General features: G+C 39.4%; 1 protein-coding gene across 1 annotated transcript in view; it reads right to left on the bottom strand.

The window, feature by feature from the left end:
* Window positions 1–2,308: 2,308 nt before the first annotated feature.
* The window catches only part of btbd7 (BTB domain containing 7), a 94,293-nt gene continuing 80,142 nt past the window's right edge, over window positions 2,309–16,459 (bottom strand). The window contains exons 5-11 of the mRNA XM_088648589.1: window positions 15,440–15,515; window positions 14,798–14,958; window positions 9,596–9,739; window positions 9,073–9,262; window positions 8,284–8,462; window positions 6,697–7,101; window positions 2,309–6,349 (exon numbers count right to left, since the gene is read on the bottom strand). Coding sequence (XP_088504715.1) covers window positions 5,564–6,349; window positions 6,697–7,101; window positions 8,284–8,462; window positions 9,073–9,262; window positions 9,596–9,739; window positions 14,798–14,958; window positions 15,440–15,515 — 1,941 coding nt within the window. The 3' untranslated portion in view covers window positions 2,309–5,563. The remainder of the gene's footprint in view (window positions 6,350–6,696; window positions 7,102–8,283; window positions 8,463–9,072; window positions 9,263–9,595; window positions 9,740–14,797; window positions 14,959–15,439; window positions 15,516–16,459) is intronic.

The following is a 16,459-nucleotide window of genomic DNA, read 5'->3' as shown; positions in this document are numbered from 1 at the left end:
GCTTACAAGATAGTCTTGAAATCTAAGGTTACATTATCTTAATCTTTTTTCAAATGTTACATTAGTTTCAAGAATGTAAATGCCTTTATCCACTCAAGTTATTCTCCCTTTGCTTATCAGTTAAAGAAAAAGATCCTATTTACTCCCTCGATAATGTATTTTCAGCTTTATGAGTCAGAAATAAGCAAAATCTGTAGTTCTTAATGTTTCAATACATTGTGTTCCCTTTGTAATCCATTTACAGTGCTATTGCCTCCAGAACAAACAGAGAATTACATTTCTGCAGTTTGCATATATATCCTTCACTTTCTTCTTCAAATACACATGCAAGGTGAATATGTATAAAGCATGAAGCCTCAACGACTTGATTTCTGTGGAGATTTGCAACCATCAAAGCTTTCATTATTCAATTAGCAGCTTCCGAGCAATATGCATTGCAAAAAATATGCCAAGAGTTACTTCCAGGCCGGTATAAGAAGAGACCAGCATTTTTTCTATCATCCTCCTCAAATTCTTTAAATATTCTCTAATGAAGAAAAGCGAGTCTTTTACACCAGCTGTGGGGGGAAAAAACATGCAGACTGGAAATTTCCCTCAAAAGAAGCACTACTTTTGGAGTTACATACAGCACTACCCTATTGGAGATATATAATACTTTACAAAAAATAAATCAATAGAGAAAATCTCTACTTCCTATAAAATAGTACTCTGTACAAAGAAGCCCATGCTATGATACTGCATTTTTGAAGCAAATGAGTAAAGAACGAATATTTCCTCAGTTATATGCAAAGTCATGTAAAACTAACTATCCTATGTAAAGTGAAATGAGATGCTTTATACATTCCTCCAGTGAAAAGAAACCCTTCCAATTGTTTTGAAATAAGAAATCTCACTGTGGTTTAATGTCCTTTTATCATGATTTATCTCTATCAAGAGGACAGAGGAGGCTATCCTGTGGCCAGTGTTTTTTTTTCCTATTGCTGTCTCTCTTGTCTGTTTAATGCTGAACAGTACAAAACATTTAAGCTCTGGTCAGAAAGAATTTTACGGAAAATGCCTCAGAACAACTTCAAGGGCAGTTTCTCTTTTTTTATGACTCGAGCTAGGATGATGCAGCTATAGTTTGATGAATCCTTTTCTGAGTAGCATTGTCTTTGGTTTTCATGATTTTCTATGCACATGGGCACGCACAGATTGTCAAAGCAAAAGGATTGTCTTAGATTACTTTCTAAGATCTAAGATCTCCATGGCATGGGCTTTTTAAATTTAAGGTTGATACTGACAACAACAACATAAATGATTTCTCACTTTTGTTTCAAATGAAAAGCTAAAGAATGAAAGAACCATTTCTCACCACTCTCCTTGTATTTTAAATTGTTATCCATTTTGCCTGGAGCCTATTTAAAAGCAGCACTCTCCAGAAGCCATATAATATCTTGTGATAACTCACAGGCTGATGAAGCTACTATCTCCAATGGCCTTTCTAAACCATTTGAGTAATTTAATTAATCTGGCTTTAGCAAACCCCCATAGAAAACAAGTTGGAACGGTAGGCTGTAGGATAATGGTTTCTATTCCAATATTAAAAGAAACCCATTTTAACATTCAGAGAAATAGGCTTGTTATACAAAGTCCACATTACCTACAACACTGAGGGTTTGAGTCCCTTAGAGATCTGCCCTGCAAGTACAATAAGCAAGGTAAATGTGTCACCTCATACTTGCAAGATGTCGAAAAGGACAACAGATTAAGACAGTGATCATGTTTTTCTAAACCAAACTTTAGTACAACATCAAAACATTTCCTGTTAAATAAGCAGATACAGATGGATTGCATACTAGAGTAAATCATTTGGGTTGAGGTGACTACAAGGTGAGGATGCAGATTTGATCCGTGGCTTGAGGTAAAACTGTACATGAACTGCTGCAGGGGAGGGGTTACGATGCCTGTCTAGAGGTAGAAACGTGTTAGCACAGGATAAAGAAGCAAGAAAAACTGATATTTCACTCTTAGCCCAAAAGGTAGGTGGAACTGAAAGATGCAATGAGAGACATCTTCATACAAGTGCTGTCAAGTCACAGTACATTAAGATACTCGAGCCAATAAAAAAACTGAACACAATACAGATGATTGAATTTGGTCACAAACAGGAGTGCAAAAAAGTCAGCACATTAAGGCTTTTCATGTTTTGATGCCACTTAGAAAAATCAAGTCCACTTAAAAAAATAGAAATCAAATGTTGCACTCATCAGGTGTACCTTCAACTCAAGTGCAAGCTTTCTATAGATTATGACTTATGACAGCTTGATAGACTGGGTGGTTGTTTTTTTCAAGCCTTCATCATTGATCTACTGTTAAAGGTTTTTTTCTTATTAATGCCTGAAACTCCTTCTGTAATGAGGGACAATCCATCTGTAATGATATATGTGCTAAAAGGATCAATACACAAGAGCACTCACAATAGGGGTTTCCAGCACAGTGGGCTTCTGTAACTTCATTGACTTTATATCAGCTCTGCTACACTGCTCTAATACATCCCTGCTCACGTGTTTAATGGTCTCAAGTGGAGCAGTTTGAATTGGGTTACTTTGTCCCTGGCACCTCTTTTCTCACTGTTGTGTCATTCCATCCCTACTGATATCAATCAAATCACAGCAATAAACTATTGTACACATAAGCAGTATTATAGCTGATGAGATTGTTTTCCTTTTACTGTAGACATTCTGCCTTTGAAATATTCTAGATAACATGGCCGTTAGTGTTTTATCACATTTGGGGATGTATATTTTGCCAAATTAGTATCAGGAAAAAAAAGAGCTGTAATTGTAAAGTAATAACCCTTAGCTATTTAACAAGTCTGAACTCAGTTCTAGTCAGATAGACACAGCCACATCACTCTTAACAGTATAGCCACTGCTTGAATGCACTCATTTAAAGGCTGAAATTGATTTCAATTCATCACCCAGTTGACTCAATTAACCCGATATTTCAGAGACAGAGGAGTGTGTGATTTTGTAAAGGTACAATATACACTGGACTAAGGGATATGAACGTGCTGCTGGATTAGCCTGCACATCTCTGACTAAGCTATACACAGGTCTTAAACCTAGTTTCTAAGGAGTTCTAGTTTTTAATCAGTGTAGTGAATAATCAGTAAGGCTTTCACATAGCTGTGTTTTGTCTTGGTATGCGTTATGTAATTTCATAAACACCCGCAAAGCAAGACATGGATCTATAAATCATCCCAACCCCAATTACCAGGTCACTGTGCACAGGCACTTGTTTCACACTGTTGTCCTTATATCTCTGATAGTACATTTCTGCCATCTTACAATGCATTTCAGTCAAGGTTTTTGTTATTAAACTTTCAACGGAGGCCAGGTGACGCTGTATGTTCTTAAAGTCCATGAGGGCACTGCGATATTAACAATCCTCCACAACAACCACAATCCCTTCTTAATACAAACTGAATGGTCATACAGTACATCTGCTAACCGGTGGAACCAGTACAAGATAAGGGAACAAGAAAAGTTCTTTAGCATAGCAGTTTGCAAATTACTATTAACCTTCCCCGTATATGCTGCAAATTACAATGAACTATATCAGAAAAAAAAAAACATTATTCATTACAACAACCTTGAGAGGACTGTTTATATGCTGGCATATAACCATGAACGTTCAAGATGATTTCAAAGAAAAAGATTTGTTATAAAGTTCTTGGAAGAGTTAACCCTTTCCTCCTTAATAAGCCACTGATAGTTTTCATGAACAAATATCTGTCATTCATTACAGAAAACACACTGTACCTATAACAAATCTGATGGATGAAGGTCAGGAAGTAAGAACCTATGATTAATTTGGGGAGCTAGTAATCATAAGCAATTGATCCAGAGTGCTCTTTTGCAGGGCTTCCTGTAATCACTTTCTGGGTTGGTTTGGTTTAGACTTTACTATATCGCTTCGAAATTCAAATTTACTTTCTCCATCTCTTACTCAAGATAGTGTAACCACACACTGGACACAGTGGTAAAATTTTGGATACTTTTAGGACACCATAACATTTCACTAGGTGAAATGTAATGGTGTCAGTGGGTGACAAAGTGCTTATCAGAACCCAATAATCCTCATACCATTATTGAGATGTTAGGTCTCTCAAATAGAAAACAGGGATACCTACTATCATGGTTATCCCAGGCAATGTAATATGCTAACAGATGCTAACAGTGAAACAAGAACAGGATCCTGTGAAAAAAAAAAACATGGATCACTTAACACAACTGCTAAATTAATGGAAATATTTATAATTTGGGTATATTTTTAATTAATACATTACATTCATAAATTACATTAAATTAAAGTGCCTGCAGTCTTAGTTTTTTTTTTTCCTTTTAGAAAATGTTCGTTTTAGGACTGAATAAATGCATGCCCAGGATGGGATCCTACAGGAATTTCAAAAGATCTTTAAAATCTCTCTCCTTAAATAGCATGACAATTATTAATAAGGGATGTGTGTGACACTGTAAAACCCCTAGAATGTTCACATAGCGGGTTCTGAAAACCTAATACTCATTTCTAAAGGAGGAAAATGAGTTAAAAATATGAATAGCCAATTTACCAAACAGCCATTTAATATACTAATAGTAAAAGAAGAAAAGGAGTCCTTACATTGTTGTGAACCCATGAATTGTATAACTGAATTTCAACAATGAAATTTCCAGATAAAAAATGATACACGGGGGTAGTCTGCAATAATAGAACTGCTTGCAATGCAGGTAGTGATGGAAAAGAAATAAAAACCCCAGGCAGAAAGAGAATCAATAAGCCAATCACAAAGACACAAGGGTCATCGGGTCTTTTTGGAGCTGAAACACTGAATAAAATACTTAAGATGGTAAAATGGTTGTTCTTCTGTCAAATCTTACACAGAAATATGCTTATCTAAAGACTGGAGAAAAAGCTGGCACACATTACATGATGTATAATATAACATCTGTCTGCGCAGTAAGTACATGGTAAAACCATAGGTTTTTATAAGTTATTATTCAGGACTCTAAATGGGAAAAAAAAATCCTTTTGGTACTGCAGACCACGTTCAATACCTCAATCATTAGTATAGTCTGTGCACAATATCTGACAAAAAAAAAAACTGAGCCTGAAAAAACAACTGCAGCCTTGCTATGTCTTTTTTTTTTTAAGAACACTCTCGTTAAAACAGTGGCACTGACATGCAACAACTAAGCTACATCCACATCCTGTTCTTGTAGTGTCAGAGCGACTCAGAAAAAAGGTGAAGCTGCCTTTTAACTTATTTAAAACTCGCTCGAGGGCGCGAGGGTGAAAAGCGAGTTCTTAACCAAACCAACCCTCTATTAATGCCATTCTATGCAACTAGAATATAAGGACACGTTGAGAACAACAAGTACCATGTGTACGTCAGCTAGAAGCCCTGCAGTTAGCGCCTTACGAGAATTTCCATCAGCAACATCTAAAGAGGAAAGGGTCAAAGTCATCTTCCACGTTTCCCTTTTGTTTCTATTTCTTCTTCTTCTCATCTGTTTTTTATTTAAAGTGCAGATTTCTTATAAGGGTAATCAGGCTTGTTTGGTGACCTGCGGTCTCTGCTGGCTATTGCCTCCTCGCTGGCACTGTTCCTGTGTGGCAGTAAGGCTCCTTGGGGCTCCCCAGCACCTCCTGTGCCATCGGGAGCCGACCTCCTGCCCAGGGGGCGCTCCTCGAACGGCTCTGGGCCCACACCTGGGGGACGGCCTGGCCCCAGCCCGCACGTCAAGTCCGTCTCGTTTTTGGGCCGCCCCCTGAGCGCCCCGTGGCCGCCTCCGGCAGGGCCGCCCTGAGCGGCCAGCGCCAAGTCCAGCCTCTGCGGGGGCTGCTCCAGGACGTCCAGGTGCAGGGGGTCGGGCCCAGGCCTCGGGGGGTGCATGTCTGGCAGGTAGGAGGGATTGAGGGAGCCGGCGGGGGTGCGGCTGTGGCTGTAGAGGTCGGGGCCGGCGTAGGTGGCTTGCAGAGGGGAGGGGGCGTGGTGGCCGGAGGCCGGGGTGCCCGGGCGGCAGGAGAAGTCGTAGAGGTCGGGGTACTCCTGGCGGCTCTCGGCCTTCTGCTCCGAGGTGTGCTTCTTGCGGGAGCCGTGCCCGTGCCGGCCGGAGTGACAGGGGGCGGCTGAAGGGTAGTGGGGCGCGGGCGGCGCAGGGGGCGTGTGCTGGTGCAGGTCACTCAGGCCCACGTGCCCCTCAGCCTCCACGGTCACTTCTGGCAGCCTGCGCTCTTTCAGACTCATGGCTGAAACCCCCATGGCAATGTCAGGCATGAACTCGTTGATTACAGGCTCCATATTCTGTTTCAGAAAAGACAAAGATACAGAGAATTAATCTGCTGCTGCATCTATGAAAGCTTTCTATCTTAGTGTGCACCACCCCACCTTAATGTGATGGGTCCTCAGAAAAGGATAGTTAGGAAACTAACATGTTCTTTTTAATACTTACAGTGTATAAAACAGGAATAATGGATCATAAAGTTACATTATTTAAGATCCCAGGTGACTAGCAAAGTTTGCAATTTTTCTAAAAAACATGTTTTGAGAATACAGTATTGTACTGGATTTGTTTCAATGAACCTCCTCTGGATCTCTATAAAGGATCTGGATCCGTTGACCCGAAAGGGGATTTACGCATGCCAGCTCACCCCCTGCTTCTCCGGGTGCAGAGTTCTGCTCAGTCCGGCAGGGTTGGTGCAGTCAGGCGGGACGGCCTTGGCGCTTGGGGGGTAGGCAGGGCTGGCGTGTTTGGAGGAGGGCCGCAGGTGAAACAGGGAATGGTTGCACGGATAGGAGAAGGAACGGGAGGGCGGCTGGGCGGGAGCCCGTGGTCTCCAGCCAGCCTTGAGGTGTCCGTGACTTGGGGTAGCTGGGGGGTGGTACGGGGGCGGAGGAGGGGGCAGGGGCGGGTGGAAGTTTGCCAAGGACTCCAGGTCAGCAAACATGCTCTCCACCGCAGGGGTGCTATTGATCCGGCAGCGTCCTGACTGGCGCAGCGCCAACACTGGGCTCTCATCTCCAAAACGCTCCTCGGGGAAGAATTTATGTGGATTCTGTGCATGCAAAATAAAAAAAACGTAGAACAAGGATAATGTTATATATTAAGTGGTTTACATACTTGCCTTTTTGGAAAAGCCACAGTACAGACTAATAGAGTGTAATGTTAAAAAAAAGAAAAATAAAGACCGTGGCAAAGCTCTATAGCTTTATAACAACCGAAAGGCAGAAAACTACTACCCAAAATAATGTGCCCTTTGTCACAAAATAAGACCAGAAATTACTTTAAAACATTAAATGTGACCAACACAATGTAGCAGAATAACTGCAAATCTTGTAAAGCCTGCAACTTAAATTGCTGCTTCAAATCAATAATTTATGACCTTTCCACTTGAAGGTGAGGAAAAAAATGGCACTAATTGGCTTTTTCCTGGGTATGTTCTTTCTGCCCTTGCTATTCTTAGTAAACTCGTTCCAATCAGCACTCAACTGAGAAAACTACATGGCTCACTTCTGGACAGGAACCTTATTGCAGCTTTACTTTTGGCAGGGTAGAAAAAAACAGCTGTTTTTTATTTGTGTTAAAAAAATCCACAGCTATAGGGTGTGCTAATGTGAAGAGTAGCTTCCTGTGGCTTTCTCTCTGATGTCAGAGGCCCAGAGAAGTCTGATCTGCTTTTCACAGAGACAGAATATACACACACTGCAGCTCATGTGCCATGGAAAAAAAAAAAGTTGTAAACAGCTCTCAGAATAAAGGGGGCATGCAAACGAGAACTTCCACCACAGTATGAGAGAAAACAGGCAATCAAAGAGACTTTTAAAGCCATAGAGGAGATATTGAAATTAATTGCAATTACTAATAAAAGTGGGCAAGGTGGTGGTACTCGCAGGGTTTTTAAATCTGATCTTGACTTTGTAAAGAATGATTCTTTTTCAAAAGCAGTTGTTGCAATGTCCCTGCTCTCCAAGAGCTCTACGGCAAAAAAGCTGAACCTTAAATCTTTTTTCTATGCCCTTCAAATGGTACACTCCCTAAAGTCTCGAAGCACTTGTGTTTTTGTAAAGCACAATCTGTGAATTGATCCATCAGCAAGAACAAAAATCAATAAAAATCCACCTGTTTTTCTGACCCCAATAATAGAAGCAATCACAGGTTTAGGTGGTGATAATCTGTCTAATTGTCAGTGGAGGTGCAAACAGCTCAATGAGCCACTATGGGACTTCATGTAACTTACCTGCAGGAGCTCGGCAGCACCATCGGGGAGTCCAAACTCCCGCAGCACACGGATCTGGATCTCATAGCTCACAGTGGCTCCCTCTCCGCAATTCAGGGCATAAGCCCTTTGCACCTGGTCCATGTGCCGCAGCTCCTGGAGCCTCCGGATCATCTCCTTGACCACGCTCAGCTTGGGAACTACAGAAAATCAAAATACCAATTAAAATCAGTGTGGTCAGAACTGGAATTGAAATACACAAGTAGATTTTATTAACCTGTGACTGTAGTTATGGGAGAAACTGCATGCAGCAAAGATAAAACCGTTAACATATTTAAAAACACAGCATATTAAGACAGATTTATTATGAAAAACGTTAAGCTTATTCATGCAAGTCTGTTGCATGTCTTCCAGCAGTTGTATAAAATATGTACTCAATATCTCAGTAAAAAAAGGCTTACAATACTACCTGGAACCAGAGCTAGCAAGAATACTCTTTGCCTTAGGCAATACATGCAAGGTCAAAAATATCTGAGAAAATTTGCAATGTGCTATGTAGGAATTACACATTACTCCTACATACATGAGAATGAACAACACTTTACCAAAAACTACCAAAGGGGAGACAAGGTTAAGCTAAATGTTTTAATACTGAACTTGAGGATGCTGTGCATGAAAACCATATCTTTGCTGCACAGATATACCATAAGACAAGACCGACAGAAGTTTGTTAATCATTATAAAATTAATAAAAATTTTTGGACATTGCAAGGGTGCGGTGGAAAATCCTGCACCATCTGATAACCTTACCAGGTATTTCATTGGCTACCACAGATGGCGGAGCAGTCTGGCTGCCTGTGATTTGCTGGTGATTGATCATGTGGCAGCACTGGGGCACTGCATTGTTGACCATATAGAGGGTGTCGGGTACATTAGACATTCTCACCATCCGCAAGCGCACCAGATCGGTCTGCTCTACCATCATTTCATCTAGAACAGACTGAGAGGACATCAAGATTAACAACCGACCTCAATAACGACATCCTGTTTAAAATAGCAGGCGATTATATCGGTCAGGTCACGACATGTCAGCGTGTCTTGAAAGCAAGAGGAAAGCACCTAATGCTAATGTTTAGACCAACTTAAACAGGAATTGTTAAATTCTATTCCACAATCAACATTTACTTAAATGTTAAAACCTAACTCGCTATTAAGTTCCCCGTTACTCTTATATATAATTCCATCATTTCCAAATGGCTTTATTTGATGTGTTCAAAGGACATTTTTGATATGGCTCTCCATCACAGAACTGAGTTCCCCATCATTTTCCTACCTTAGCTTCCTCTACATACGGTGAGAAGAGCCGAGGCCGGACGTAGATTCCGGCGTTCTTTTGCCGTAACCAGGCATTGGCTTTTCCCCCTTCTGCAGTGGGCAGCATGTCTGAGGGAGGTGTGCTGATCAGTCCTCTCTTCATCTGGATGAAAAGAAATCAGACTTTCATGAGCTCAATGAGATGAGTCTAGAGTTATGTCGCCTGACGAAGCTGAACAACATTTCTCAAGATTTAGCACACATCACTAAGCATTAATCGGTAACTGCGCTATGTTATTATCCCCATGTAAATATGATCCAGATGCACTTGGCTTCATGAAATCTATTGGAAATGTGTTAAGAAAACCAGAATCTATTCATCTTTACCGCATTGCAATTGATCCAGCAGTATTGTAGGAACTGCAGTTTAACCATAGGAGCTCCAATCACTTTGTCTCCTTTTTTAAAATGTCTTACATCCTTGAGGGGCATATTTGATGTGGAATTTTTCAAAGCAAATTACAGAACTAAAGGCAACACTACATTGGTTGTTGTGGTCACATCCCGCTTAGTTACAATAAGAACAATACTTCCACACTTTAAAATTTTAGTTATAATATTCATGATTCATTTTATCACATTTAAAGACATCCACTGGTAACAAAATAACATATCAAAAGCTTTCTGAGTGATCTCAATATTGAGGAGTATTGATTCTTTTCTATGTTACTAGTGCAGCTAAAAAATAATAGATGAAATAATGCGGCTAAAACAAAACAGAACAAACAGTTTTAGAGACCTGTAAGAAAATCTATGGTGACCCTTATAAACGGAGACGTACAGTGGATATCACGTCTACAGACCCTTATCGACATTTCAGGTGTTGTTGATGTAAAGGCTGAAATCAAGGCAAACCCTGTCAGACCTTTTTTCACCTTTAATAAGATCTTGTAACCAACAATATTTTGTAAAAAATAATTCAAAATAAAAAACTTTCAATGCCTTGCTTGCATAAGTGTGCACACCCTTTAACTAATACTTTGTGGAAGAACCTTTTGCTTTGAATAGAGCTTTCAATAGGTCTCTATCAACTTAGCACACCTAGGTTTTGCAATTTTATTCCAATCTTCTTTGCAGAAGAGTTCAAGCTCAGTCAAATTGATCTCCTGTGCACAGCCCTCTTTAGGGCAGTCCACAGATTTTCTATAGGGTTGAGGTCCAGGGTCTGACTGGGCTATTCCAGGATATTTGAGCCATTCCTTGGTTGAGTTGGCTGTGGGCTTCAGATCATTGTAGTGTTGAAAGGCGAAATTCTTCTTTAGCTTCAGCTTTCTGGCAGAGGGTAGCAGATTTTGCACCAAAATATCTGGATATTTGGAGCTGTTCATTTTCCCCTCTATCTTGACCAGAGCCCCTGTCCCCCGATGAAGAGAAGCAGCCCCATTCCATGATGCTGCCACCACCATTCTTAACAGTAAGCACTGTGTTCTTTGGATGCTGATCTGTGCTGGCTTTGTGCTGAACATATCTTTTGGAATTAAGGAAGAATTAAGTTCTACCTTGGCCTCATCAGACCATAAGACATTTTCCCACATTATTTTGGGAGACTTACTGTATCTTCTTGCAAAATGTTTACGAGCTTGGATGTTCTTTTTTGGGAGAATCAGCTACTGTCTTGCCACCCTAAGCCACAGCTCAGACTTGTGGAGAATATGTGAAATGGCTGCAATATGCAGGGAGTGGCCAGTTACTGCCATATATTCCTGCAGCTGCTTTAAGGTTGCCGTTGGCCTAATGGTAATTATTATTATTATTTCAGCCTTTACATTAAGAAAAGCTGAAATTTCAATAAGGCTGTGTAGACTTTTTGATATCCACTGCATATGTAACAATTACCCTCGTATTTATAGCAAAGAGCCAAACTTGGTCACTCATTTCACTTTTTCTAAATCTATGTGATATTTACCCATGGGGATGTCTGAAAGATCAACTATTCAAAGGCAAGCCTAATTCTAATGAGAATTTAATGGAAAGAACTGAAGACAATTATTCAATTTTATTGGACACACTTCAGAATATATTGCATAATTTGACTACAATTAAGTATAGAGGAAGACATATTGAACATGCTTTGAATTATAGGTATTTACATTTACAGGAATCTGTACTGATAAATGTTTAATGGTCATATTAAAAAAAAAATCACCCTTTATATATACAGAAATACATTGTGAATCTCAGCAGCCAACATCTGTAAAATTTAGAAACCCCAATGTCAAATTCCAAAGCACATCTCTGAATAGGTTAAGTATAAATGCATTGATTCATCTTAAATTTAGCTTGATAGTTCTGAGAAACAAAAATAGAACAGGTAAGATTTATGGGCACAATCTAAGGTTTCTGGTTTTAATTGATGGTGTGGTTTAAACCTGAGGTTTCAAGTTTTAATTGATGGTGCAGTCTTCTTTTTAATCCACATGGCCTGGCTGGCCTTTGCTAAAGAAACCAGAAACCAGGCAGTTAAACCTTATCTTCTGTGACCTGCCGAGTCCTGCTAGCCGACATTTGGATTTGCTTTTGTCTTCTCTTCTCTACATTAACACATCTCTACATTAAGGGAAACACTTCTCTACATTAAAACACTTAGAGCTATTAACAACAGCAGCAAAATAACAGAAAAAATACAGTCAAAGTGAAAAAATGTTTTAATAGTCTTGAATTATCATAATGCAATTTATGAAGATCCAGGATAAAAGCTTTCTGCAAAGGAAATACAATTACAGAGAACACAACAGCTTCACTGGATTAAAATCATTCAACTGCTTACTTGGGAAGCTCTAACATAGCATATAGAAAAGCTCCTGATAGGGGAGACAGCTTTGTTAGGAAGTGGTAAATATGACCAATTATTTAATTCTCACATTGGGATACAGCACTAACAATTTTGTGCAGGAATTTAGTCTGTGAATACTGCTATACACTGTCAAAACCTGTATTAAACAACCATGTTTAGGCTGTTAACTCCAATAAATCTCTGCTTACATGCAGATATTAAACTAGATTTAAACTGCCACTGAACTGTAAAAGAATTTTCAGACTTAGCTCCTCTCATTTTTCTGATTTTACCTGTCAGGAAGGAAATATACAGATTGCATGATACACCAACTGACATTCCTAAGATGATTTGAAGATTAATACAGAAATAACTTTCATATAACTATTTAAAACCTCGCAAATAATGAGGAAGAGTATGAGCTTCACGGTCAGATTTTTATTTCTATCATGGTGACTATCAAGAACTTATATATACATGTATAACCAACATGGAAGATATACATTAGCTGTAACAGCTCTGTGAAGTTGACAAGTTGGCCTGCAAACAGCACAAACAATGACTCCCACCACATTTGTGCTAGTCTGTGCCATTCAAAGTAGAATTTGTGTAGGTTTCATTACAAGGCAAAATTCCAAATATACGTGATTGAAATCCTGTATAGAAATGTACATCTGTTGTAATGGTCTACTGCAGTATCTGACAAATTCCTAATCGTCTGACATTCTGGAGCGGAGCGGTGGCTCTGTGACTAAGGATTTGAGCCTGTGGCTGGAAGGTTGCTGGTTCAAATCCCGCCGCCAGCAGAGGAATCCTATTCCTTTGGGCTCCTGAGCAAGGCCCTTAACCTCTGCTCCAGGGGTGCTGGAAAATGGCTGAGCCAGCGCTCTGACCCCAAGCTTACCTCCCTGTGTCTGTGTCTCATAGAGAGCAAGCTGGGGTATGTGAAAAGACAAATTCCTAATGCAAGAAATTGTAAATGGCTAATAAAGTGATCTTATCTTATCCCTTATCAATGAGTGCTTGTATTTGTCTAGGTTGTTTGTAGCCCCCCTCTGTTACTGGTTAAGGTCACTGGTTAAGCTTGCTGAGCTGTGTCAGTGTGTCTACAGGTAGGTGAGCTCTTTTGAGGTAGAATGTAATCTGGCTGTGGGTGGAGAGGGGAGACTGTGGCGTGACAGTAAACACACTAAAAACAAGGAGTACAGATCAGTGGCAGCATAGTCCACTGAGTTACTTCCCAGAGCTGAGCTGTAAATGAACCTTCCCAAAGAGTCCCCTCTGCTCCTGCCATTGATGCAGAGGGCCAGCCCTTGACAAATCTGTCGCAGCCCCTTCTGGCTGACCTCAGTGTCATGGCAGCACCTGTGTGAACTGACTGGTATGTATAGCTCAGAGGGGACTGTCAAAATAAGTACGCGGTTTCCCCTGTGTGTTGGTAAAAGCTGCCAGTGTGTCTGTTCGTGCATTGAGGTCTCAACAGATCAGCACATCTCATTGGTTTCTTAGGTATTGAAGATTCTTTTCTAGGGGGGTGATGTACCTTTCTTCCACACAACTGTATAGTTAAACAGATGTGATGCAGGATCTGATTTTGGGGATGAAGGTCCCACAAAATAGCCTGACCACTGGTAACCAGACAAGTATTTCCATAATTATTAATAACTACAAAGTAGTTAGCATAAATATAACAGTGTTTTATCCACTTTTCTGCTTTTTACTTTACTATGAGGAGGCCTGGTAATGTTCCCCTTTTATACTTTTCACACAAAATCTGATGTTTGAATTCATCATTAAATTAAAACCCTCACAAAATCTCTTAATTTTACCACAGTGGGAGAGATCCATCTTCTTACCTTGTTTTCAAAAAGGGTGGTAGTTAAGAAATTCCATGGAAAAAAAATATTTAGCATGTCTTAATACTTCACAGCTGTGTAAAGAGTTTTAAAACCGTTAAGAAGGATTTATCAAAACCGCTTGTGAATAGCATATTTAAAAAGTTTAATTTGAGCAAATTAATGCAACTTCTTAGATTAGAGTTGTTTTATTGTGGTATTTTGTGTGCCGATAATACATAAACACAGAAAAGTATCTATTACTTTTGGCAGACTATTGGAATATACTCCCCCGAGAAATAATTATATCTTAGAAATGAAAGCCAATCTTAATGGCACAAATGTAGCACAAATGAACGTGGTGGCAGTAATTGCTCAAGTTGTTTGTAGAAGGTCTGCTAAGCAAGCAATAATATATGATAAAGGACAAAAAAGTGCCTTTGCCAGTTTAATAAAAAAAAGTTTTTGCTTTACACTGAGAGCCAATTAAATCATATAAGCTTGGAGACAATTTATATCTGAAAAGAGTAAAATGAACTTAATACCCACTCACCGTATCTGACAGGACCTCGCTGTTGGTGGGAAGTATATGCTCGATACGCACATATGGCAATAGAGGGGACAAAATTTCCTTCAGCTCTTCAATGTCCAAATCTCTTCTTTTTACCCCTCGTTTGTTCACACTGTGAGCGGTTCCACTCAGCAAGTTAGGCTCTGCATCACACAAGCAAAACAGATTAACTTCACAGTGGTGCACATAATAAACAACCCTTCAGGGACCTTCTTTGTGGTCATTCTGTTAAATGTTTTGTTGCCAAATTGTCTTCTCTCTGAAGACAAAATAAATGGAAAAAAACAGCTACAGGCCTAAACAGACTTGACCATATGAATCTGGGGAACAACATCTGAACTTTGTTTTTACTTACATTGTCTATGGGCTGTGTGGGCTTGGTCCATATCCACAAATTGCACTTTTAATATGTCACAACATAAGAAAGACAGCTATCAAACAAGGTGGCTATTTGGCCTGTTTCGGTCACTTGGCTGCTAGTAGATCCAAGAATCCCACCAAGCCATTTCTTAATGAAGAAATCACCTTCACCTACAAATGTTTGTTTCAGACTCCAAGGTATCAATGATTAAACCACTGAACACAGCAATTTCTTCGCCTTTTCTCAGAGACTGGGTTTCTTACCTCGGTCTGCCATTCTTTTAATAAGCTGGTGCTCTCCCCACTTAACTACATATTTGAGAATATCCTGCTCACTGGCCTGCAAAAAGGAAAACAAATAAGCAAAATTTAATTGTGATTCTTCACAAAGACATTGTGTATTTCCAAAGGCGAAGAAAGAGTCCTAAATTAGTATTGGAAAAATTCTCCTGTTTCTTCATATTTTATAGCAAATAGCCTAAAGATAAATGCCAAAGATAGTCTGTTGCATTTTTCATCACCTAACTTGATAACTTGAAACATTTGGCAGAGCTAACAACTATTCACCTTCAATTAAAAGTGATTCTCTCAACAGTCTCCTTCCAAACTTGATGTGCAGTCAGTGTGTGAGCTCTGTGGTTTTCCAAGACCTGTCATTCTGAAAGTACTGATGCCCCCAGGGAGCAATTCATTTTGCACATTTAACTTAAAAACTAGAAAATTTATCTTTATTTTGAAAACCTGGGGAACATACTAATCAAATCGTTATGGGCGGTCTGGCAAGCATTTAAGTATTTGTCACAAAGACACAATTTTGGAACAATTCCAGAATAACAGTTATACAGTTGCTTTTACATGAGATTTCTACACAAAGTGAGAACTGCAACAAATTAAATAAAGATGATGTAATTCAGGTTTTTGGTTAATTTATTCTAACTCATGCAAGAAAAGAAAATCAAAACCATTCTTAACGTTCCTAAAACTAGAAAATTCATAAGCAGATAATTTGTTGTGCCAAAAAAATAATTAATAAATGCGTGAAAGTTAGCTGATTAGGTAGTTTACTTACAGGTCTGAAATTTTACAGATACTAATTAAAACAAGATCAGCTATTTTAAATACTTAACAAGCTACTGCATAGTTATATCTTTTCTGATAAAAAAGAAACAGAAAAACCACACCATATAATAAGCCGTTGATATACCTTAGCAAAAGGAAAACTAGAGAATTTGGAAAGCAGAAAAACATTTTGGAGCATGCCATCTTAACCTTGACCATTTCCCA

This window comes from Lepisosteus platostomus, chromosome 10 (assembly GCF_059453375.1).
Source record: "Lepisosteus platostomus isolate fLepPlt1 chromosome 10, fLepPlt1.hap1, whole genome shotgun sequence".
NCBI classification, from domain to species: domain Eukaryota; kingdom Metazoa; phylum Chordata; class Actinopteri; order Semionotiformes; family Lepisosteidae; genus Lepisosteus; species Lepisosteus platostomus.
The sequence above is the reverse complement of the archived record's forward strand: the minus strand, read 5'-3'. Positions and strand labels throughout refer to the sequence as shown.